Here is a 9,525-nt window from a genome sequence, read left to right on the forward strand (position 1 = left end):
TTAGTGGGCAGGGAAACCCATCTGAAAGCCACTGAATGGCTAACGTCAGTGAAAAGAGACACTCTCACTGTCCTTTGAAAAAAGAAAGAAATCTGAAGTGTGTCAACACATGAGCGTTTTCTCATGTTTGGCAGGTTTCCTTCTGGACCAAACCAGTGCAGTCAACTTCATTTAAAATCAGACAATTAAAAGGAAAACAAGAGGCGTGACAAATCTGGTTTTCAGATATTTTATTGATGAAAACATCTTTAACCTTTTGACCCATTGGACACATAACATAATATAGCAAAAAAGCTATTGAGAACATATCCTTTGAAGCCCAATCACAGATTCAAAAGCACTGCAACACCCGCAGTGTCTGATACATTTATAAAAATAACAATCATAAAAAATATACATACAAGACAAAGATCTTTTTTTCTGTCTTTTTCAAAGTGTGATTTGCAAAAGACTGCATGGACAGAAACAGATATTTGAGACAACGCATACAAGACAATGCAGTAACCCACGATCTCTAACTGACAGGCACGATCACTAACTGACAGGCAGACTGGAGCTAGCTAGCTAGTCAGCTGGACTTCACTGAGTATAAAATGACAATACATTGCCTGCACAATCCAAAGGATATCATTGACGTGGACAGTCGCTGAGAACATGAAACAGCTGAACAGAGCAGTTATGGATTATCAGAATCAGAAGATGAGAAAGAAATGATTTTTCAGCAAGAGAACTTCTCTTTTCAACGCAGTATTGAGTTGATGCTGGTCTTCTGGGCCTAAACTACCATTTTTTATGCTTGTAATTGCCATTTATTTTCTCTATCTGCCATCAGTAAAGGCTGCAGGATAGTTTGCAAGGAGTAAGTGAGTTGGCAAAGCTGAAGCATGTAATCATATATGTACACAGTTCTTTAAAATGGTGTAGAATGAAGCTTAAAAAACAAGAATAAGCGTCATTAAAGCAACCTCACAGATGAAACACAGGTTGCAACTTAAAGTCTCCTGAAGCTGGTTTGAATGCAGTTTTCTTTCACTCGTTTTATAACAACAATCACATGATTAAAACAGAGAGCAAATGCTGATAACAGAAAGTTTTGGTCTCCCTGAAAAAAGGGGAGAGCTGCAGCACTGTCCGTGAAGTTGTAGTCTGACCTCAACAGAGACAGTTTGTACAGTAAAGCATGGTAGCCCCGGAGAGATAAACCCCATCACCAGCTGCACCCATCTCTCCAGACCGACTCATTCTCCCTCCTGCCTTTTAACGTTTTCCTTTCTCTCCCTTTTTCTCCCTCTCCTGTCTGTTTACCCGTCTTCTATATCAACACAGCATCTTTCTCTATGTCAACATATGGCTCTATTAAACTTCAGGGGCTATAAGTGGGACCAAAAAAATGTTTGGCACAACATTTTCTGAACCCTGAACAGAGCGTCTGCAGACCCAACCCCAGCTAAGTTCAAGCTCTTCAGCAGCAGCTGAGGAATTCCCTGCCAGGGTGCTACAGCAAATAGTGTCTCATCATCTGAGGTGTCTCTGCAAATATCCTTCTACTGTAGGAGGAAGCGTAGGGAACAGACACCAGCTCTCTGAATGCAGTCTTTCCTCTCCCTCAGTCTCCTAACTATTTCTTGTGTGAACTTGTTTTTTTTCTCGGATGAGAAAAAGAGAAGCACCACTGTACAAAATATACAGGAAATTGTGTGAGTGAACATTTCTGTGTTGCTGATGATCTGAAATGCTTGTCATTCGTTCTCATAACAAATGCACATCACCTGTGTTAATTTGGGACATGCAGTACAGCATGTTTGGATAAAAATGTCCAAATATCTGCGTGAAAAATGTGAATCTTGCAACAACTGCACAAGTGACTGCTACTTTACTGCAAAATCCACACTAACGCACGGTGCTCTTTTTCATCCAAACATACGCAAACACTGACTGCATGATTTCACTTATACATTCACGAGCCTCTGGGGTGCTATTGTCTTGTGTGCCTGACTATAAACAAGAGTGGGGCTAATTCACAAAAATCATATGGCCTGCTCATTCTTTTATAGGCACTTAAAACACACAGATGTTCACATATACAAATAGACATAGCTTCATATTTTGTTTGTTTTCCCCCATCAAAATCGGGTTTTAATGTTAGAAACAATCAAAAAAATCTTTGGTCTGTAAACAACCATAATTATATCCAAATGCAAGGCGGAGATGCCAGTTTGATACCCAAACTAGTTTCATCTCACCTCAGTTGAACTGACGTAAAGCAGAGTCCAGGGTGCTCGTTTTGGAGCCCTGCACACACACCTCTGATTTCACCTCGAGTGTGTAAGTGTGTGTGTGGAGTAGCTGTCAACTTCAGGGCACTGATGCAGCCATTTGGTCTGCTGCCGGAACGTGTTGGCTAATCAGTTCTTGACAGATTCAATCAGTCTTGTGCACTTTTGATGACAGTTCTGCTGCTTGCATTCAAGGCCATCGCACTTTTGCATTTAGCCTTTGATTCCAAGCTACCCAAATTAGTCTTTTCCAAACCTGGCTGGCCTGGGCAGGATCAGAATGATGTTGGCATTTCAAGAAATGTGAGATATTCACATTGAGATACGTACTTGAAGTGAAAGCCAACTGCTCATACTTAACGTATGAACAAAAACACAAGCTTTGATGCAAAACATTAAAAAGAAGACTCCTTTTTTCTGTCAGCTGTCAAACACTGGGCAGGTTTGAGGTGGCGACTATGCTGCTCACTCCTGTTTAAACAAATCAGACTCTCTCCCTCCACCTTTTCCTCGGGGCTGACTCAGTTACACGGCAGCCAGGTGGAGTATGCAGGCTGCTGGCAAGCAAACACCGGCTGAACCTGTGCTATGTAGTAGTTACTGAAGTTGCCATCTGCCACATAAGGAGCAGGTTGGTAGTAACATGTAACATTAGCCACATTGGGGATGACATTCTGCTCTGCAAGCACGCGCACCGCCAGCATGGCTATGAGCCCTAAGGTCTGCCGCCTCTCGTGACCCATCAGGCACACTGTACTCTCGTTGACCACTCCGTGGAGGGTCATCAGGTAGTCGTACTTGCGGTCCTCCAGGCCTACAAAGTGGTTTTGAAGGTAGGACTCCAGCTTGCGCTGCTGCTCGCCGATGTCAGGGAAGTCAATGAAGAAGCGTGAGCACATGTAGCGCTGCAGGGACTTCATCTCTGACTCGGAGGCGGCCCGGAAACCCCTCACCAGCAGGTGACAGTACTTCAGCAGTCCCCCGCCTCGGATCTCCTCCGGGTTCCGGGTGCAGATGATCTTGTGACGTAGATGGTCCAGGGCCTCGCTGAAGTCCCCATACACACTCTCGCCCATGATGGTGGGGTGGAAGGTCTCGGCCATTGGGTTCTCTGAGCACTCGTAGAACAGCAGCAGGGAGTCCAGTTTGATCTGAAAGGAGTCCACGCTGAACTCAAACTGCCTCCGGAGAGAGTCCACAAACTTCAGCTCCACATTCTTTCCTCGGTTGTTGGAGAGGGAGATGAGACTCCAGCGGTCTGAGTCATTACACACCTTCACCATCTTCTGCACATAGGCTTCCTGTGTGTGTGAGGGAGAGAGAAAGAGCATACACATTAGGTAGATAACCTTAAATGTACAATAATAAAGAATCCTGCAGATGTTCATGCATATTAAGGTTTGCATTGCGCAGCTATGTTCTGTATGTTTCAGTAATAGCTGCATGACTTTGAGTTTTAAATATTATGTTATTACTATTGACCCCAATATTAAAGACCATAGAATGTACTTGGATATGGGATCTAGGTGGCTGAGCTCAGGATCCTTTCCAAATTGGTTTAAGTCAATCCTCTTAACTATAGAAAACCATCATTTTACTATCACTAAACTAATGTAACTGCACATTGAGTTGCGCGTAATGGTCATGAAGCCAAATAGGCACAAACGCCATTAATTCTTATCAGGTATCTAAACGTAAACAACTGAAGCAAGAAAAAACAACAACACAAAGTTGTCAGAGTGAATGTACCTTTAACGTTAACGGGGTTATTTTCTCTTTATTCACACAGTCGGGTAGAAAATCCAGGAGACAGTCCAAAACTATGTCCTTCACAGTCTGGAAATCACTTTCACCTTTCATATCTGCGCAAAATATGAGGTCAAGGTCCTTATAACCCAGTCCGCTATCCCCGTGCAGAATGTGGCTGGCTGCAGAGCCGTTTAACCGAACGTCCCGGACGTGGATCTGTTTCTCCTCCATCCGACTACGCACCACTTTAACGATCTGCCGCGGCTGCATCTCCAGAGTGGGAAAGTTCCCCCGGCCGTGGATCGGGATGGTCTCCGTCAGGATGGCGTCCAGCCGCTGCACTTGCTCCCAGTTGAGGACGCTAACGTTGCTGCCTTCGGTGTCAGACATGTAGCTGGTGGTGGAGCTACTGTCGTCTTCTGACATGGTGAAGAGTGAAAAGTCCTCAGCGATTTAAATAAAATAAAAAATAATTAAATAGTCGTCTGAAAATAGGAACAAATCAGTGATCTCTTTACTGCGTGGATTGTTTAAAGTAGGGTGGCAGCAACTTCATCCGCATCAGGACTCCTAGTATCTGAAGTCGTCCGAACTGACTGTAAACATGTAGAAATAAAATAAAAAGAAATTAAAAACCCAAGGCAAATCGTGATAGTTGAAGCAGTTTGCGCAAAAAGTCTGTGGCTGGAGATCCAGTGGCGCAGCAACTGAGCTGGTGGTTGTGTTGACGAAGAAGTGCAGGCAGTCTAGGAGCGTGTAGAAAACGAGACCTAACTTTCTCTTCTCTTTCTCTGCGCTTTTAAAACATTGTCCCCGGTGCCACTGTCAATGCGTCCGAGCGCTGCGCATCACAGTCTTTGAAGGTCGCTGATGATCCAGAAGGGGGTTTGCTTTTCCGGCTGTGACTCCATCGCCCAAAGGCACGCCTATGATTTTATGAATTTGCATGAATAAGCTGCTCCTCAAGTCGCACTTTGGCACAATCCTCCCTCCGACGGTCAACCCCTCGCAGGAATCTTGTGGATTTTTACGCACAGCTCCTACATATTTTTTAATTTCTCCTCTCGCCGCCAAAGAGATAATAATCCCGTTAATGCAGTTTGAATGTGCTCAGGAAATCCAGCTTTCTCTCCCCAACTCTTGTTTAGTTCAACATATTTTTCCCACTTGTGGCGGAGTTAACTGTTACCTGCCCGCTTGCCATGCAGCGTCCTTCTGCAACAGTCAGCTCTGTAGCCTGAAGATGTCAGCTGGGCTTCACCCCGCCCCCCTCTGACAGTCTGCTGCTCACTGAAAACCCTGCTCAACATGATCACACTGTAAGACCTTAGGAACCAGCTCCCCATCCTCCTTTAACGATATAACCTCCACAACATATTACTCATTTAAATATTGTCTGCTCCAAAAGATCATTGACGCACTTAAATTCATTCATAAAATACAACATAATTGCAATAAGGTGTCACCATCCTTCTCTAAATATAAATTCAAAAAATAAAAATAAAATAATTTTTTTTTTTTTTTTTTATCACTGTCAGATTTAGCTGGTGCTGATCTGCGTATAAAGCTCACATGGTGTTGCCATGTCGCCCTCTGTGGGCTGATTTAGGTTTTGACATAAAGTAATTCAGTGCTATGCAGGGACTGTTTCCTTTAAGTGTCACATTAAAGTGCTATACTATGCATTAGACTTGTAACAACTTAAAAAGCCATCAAGGAAATGGGGTTTTTGCCGTTTAAAACAAACAGGAAATGTTTTCTCTGTAATCCCGTAAGCCTGTTACCCCCAGACAACACTGTCAGGTCAGGGTCTGTAGCCTATCCCTGATAGGTTAGCCTTAGCTTCTGTCGACGTGCATGGACAATCACTTTGCCTTCTGGACTGTAAAAACACCTGTTAGACACACCTTTGAATATACACATAGATCTTTAATGGGACGTTGAGGATATTTGATGCAACAGGTAACACTGCTGTATGATCTTACAGTAGGTTGTATCCCTGCTCTTTTCATTCCTTTTCAATTCATTCTTATTCATTTCCAGACTCCAGACAGTCCCTGGTTCAGGCAGCATAAGTCAGGGGGGTCAGGGGTCGGATGAAAGTGGAGGCGAGGCCAGAGTCCAGGAAGGGTTAAGGGACAGCCATGCAGGGCTGGGGCAGCTGTCACGGATGCCCCATTAGGCAGCGTAAAGCCCTGCGTCACTACAGCCACCCAGATCTGTAAACCCTGATTATCCCATTTACTCTATTGTCTTAACTCCAACTCCCACACAGGAGCTCTGCCTCTGCACAGTGTCACTCCCTCTGCAGGACGGGACACCCACAGTCAGTTTATTCAAGTTTACAGTCACGTATTGCAACTTTTACGATGAATGCAGCAGGAAAATGAGCTCCTAGATCACCTAACATAACAAATTAAGAGCAAGGAAAGAACATTTTAGTGTATTTTTTTTAATATGGTGCAATAGTTTTGAAGAATGGGCCTTCAGTTCATTCTTTAAATATAACTTTTGTTTTGTTTTCTTACTTTGCTTTGGCGCGTGTCAGACAGGTTGATCGCAGGTCTCTGAAATTGAATCCCACATCTGGAAATGTACATGGAACTATTAGTCAGTTACAATGGACCGAGAGCTACCTCGTCAATGTGTTTCCCAGGTGTGGAGAGATGGTTGCTACGGATTGGGCCGAGTCCCTCCACCATGCACGGTGCAAAGCTAAATCAAAGCGGCTGTCAGAGACTAACAGCAGGTATATGCATACAGTATACATGTAGCCCTGCTGATGAGTTGTATTGTGTAAATACTACCTGGCACCTCATTATTCACTGTGAAATGGATGATTCATTAGCTGGCAGTTAATGAAAGACACGAATGAGATTATATTGTCAGAAAATCAAATGGAAACAAGATTTCAAAAGCAACACACGCCCCTTCCCCCTGGTGATGTTGATGTCTTTCCCTGTCATCTGATGAGTTTGTATTCTTTTCATCAAAAACTTCAGCAACTTGAAATATGGAAAGTGAAGAAGAATGTTTCCAAAACAGAGCGCTGTTTCCTCCTTCTTCTTCTGTTCCTCATAAAGCAATCTTTAACCAGCACAGTGTGTGTCTCTGGGGTCTGTGAACTGTTTTTTGGACAGTTCAGCCCAATAAAATGAAAAAGAGAGTTTTGTTTTCCAGTGCCGTTTATCTGACTGCATGAGTTAGATTTATCTTCCATGAAGTGTAACATCCCCACTGCCTTTGAGCTTTTTCCTTTAGGTCAGGATGGTCTGCTGGGACGGACCATCAAAGCTTCTCTTGTAGCTTTGATGACGTGATATATATTGACAGCACTGATGCAACACAACGACTCATAATAATTTCTCTCAGTTGAACTCTGCATTGACATTCATAAGTTGTTAAAGTGGAAATTGACACATTTTACTTTAACTTACTATTATGAAATGTTATTTGCATAATGTAATGGCTTTACAGTAAAGACCATCAGCATTTAGACTGGTTGTCCATAAGCCTCGCTTCCACTGTGCAGCTCTGTCTGCCATCGGGTACAATCTCAAGGCTCGATATACGGGCAGTGTCAGCCATTGCGCAACCAAAACAGGAAGAGGTCAGTGCTTCTGATTTCCCCAGTAACTATCAGTAGCTATCCCCAAAGACTATCAATGTCAGTTTTTTTGCAGTTACTATCCCCAGTAGCAGAACTGGCAGATGGTGGAATAAACAAGGTAACTGTATAATGAAGAGCTGCTGCTAACAGGCTGGTTCAGAGTTACCTCTGCAGTATTTTGATTCTCAAGTTAGTTGATCCTCAGAGAGACACACAACACTGCAAAGAGTAAAACTACACAGTCTTTCTCTGGGGTTGTTGTAGCCAATGGGAGCTAGTTCGCTAGCCAGCAGTTAGCCAGCTGGGAGGATGAAGGTGCATGTGATTGGCTTAAGGCTGAAAACTCCATTGTCATGAAAAGTGATGTTATGGAATAAAAACAGTCTTCTGAAAAAGGGCTACTAGAGATAAAAAGAAACTGTTATTATTAAAGGAATACTTCACCCCTCCAAATGATCATTTGCATGTCAGTTATTCACCTGGAAAAATGAGTTTTCCTCGCATGCCTCCACGGTGAACGAAGAATCCAAACAAAAGGAGAAAATTCTTGATGAACTGAAGTCATAGGGGTGTTGCTTTTAAAACAGCAAAACTATATCAGAACATCTGTTTAAAAACTCTCACACAACTCGTGCAGTCTAATCCAGGTCTCATTTATCTAGTGGTGTGCTCAGTACTTCCCAGTCACATGTATTTTCGTTGAAATATTAAGATTTAAAACATTTCTGCACTTCAGGGAAGACGAGTAGCGCACCTGGCCACTTCAACAGTGCCTTCAATAGTTATGTTTTTGCAAAAATGCACGTGTTTGAGAAGTAATGAGCATTTGACTGGATAAATGAGACTTGGTTTACACTGCACAAGTTGTGTGGGATTTGTTTGCAGTGAAAGCATGCAAGAAAAACAAAGCTTTCTTCACCAATTCAAAGTAACGGGGTGATATTTAGATGCTCATCTGGGGGATGGGTGACATATTCCTTTGATACAAGAGTGATGAAATAACATTTAAAATGAATTAATGGAATTTAATAACTCTTTAAATTATTTCAGAATTGACTTGTTCTTTTTATTCCCTATGGCTATTTTATTTTCTAATGTTCTATTTCTTTAATATTGAACACACTGGGGCTCCATAATCTTCTCTTTTGCAAGATAAAACATTTTTGAGAACACACTGAATTACTGCATAATTGTGACACATTCAATATGAATAATAACATCACTGACTTCAGTGTAAAAGTAATACTATTGATATCATATCAGCAAAAATCCATGGACCTATTGGCAGGGTTGGGGTTAGAGGTTACCTTCTGTAATGGGCCTGCAATAAGGAAAGCCTGTCAAAAATATCACCACTGGTGCACTTTGATGTTCAACCTATTTTCCAATTACAGCAATTCTTAAGGAATGAGCTGTGTGGGATTTTGTTTGTTTACAGTATAAGCCAGAGGAGATGCTGACGTTCAGGTTCCACCAGTGTAATTATTAGAGTGTCTGTCTCATTAAGAGCAATCCAGTTAAAACCTGACCTTTTTCTACCAACCCCACAGAGAACAGAGCTGCTGGTTATGTTGTGCGAGCCAGTAAGCAGTGATGAGTGATGAAACAATGGATGCAAGGTGCAAAAAACAGCTCTGTTGGCTCGTGTGCACAGTCTGTTGCGATGACAGTAAGGGATTGAAATGCCCTATCAACCAATACACATTTCATTTTTTAAACTGTCAGCAGAAGTGGAAATCCTTTCCCTGCTGCGAGTGCAAGCGATAGTAAAGACGAAGGAATAACAGGGTGTCCAATTCGATCTGAAACACTCGACCTCAGAAACTATGCAGCGTGACAGTGGCCTCACATACAGGCGAGCAGCTTCTGAGCCAGTGTTGCTTGAGAAAC

The 9,525-nt window shown here is 42.8% G+C and overlaps 1 protein-coding gene across 1 annotated transcript; it reads right to left on the minus strand.

Annotated features, from left to right (window-relative positions):
• Positions 1-213: 213 nt before the first annotated feature.
• tent5aa (terminal nucleotidyltransferase 5Aa) lies at positions 214-5,267 on the minus strand. Its single transcript, XM_033641562.2, has 2 exons — positions 4,026-5,267; positions 214-3,577 (listed from the first exon to the last, which is right to left on the minus strand). Exons 1-2 carry the CDS (start codon positions 4,449-4,451, stop codon positions 2,798-2,800), a joined length of 1,206 nt encoding a protein of 401 aa, XP_033497453.1. The 5' UTR covers positions 4,452-5,267; the 3' UTR covers positions 214-2,797.
• Between the last annotated feature and the right edge of the window lie 4,258 nt (positions 5,268-9,525).

The sequence above is a fragment of the Epinephelus lanceolatus genome, chromosome 10 (genome assembly GCF_041903045.1).
Source record: "Epinephelus lanceolatus isolate andai-2023 chromosome 10, ASM4190304v1, whole genome shotgun sequence".
In the NCBI taxonomy this organism is placed as follows: Eukaryota; Metazoa; Chordata; class Actinopteri; order Perciformes; family Serranidae; genus Epinephelus; species Epinephelus lanceolatus.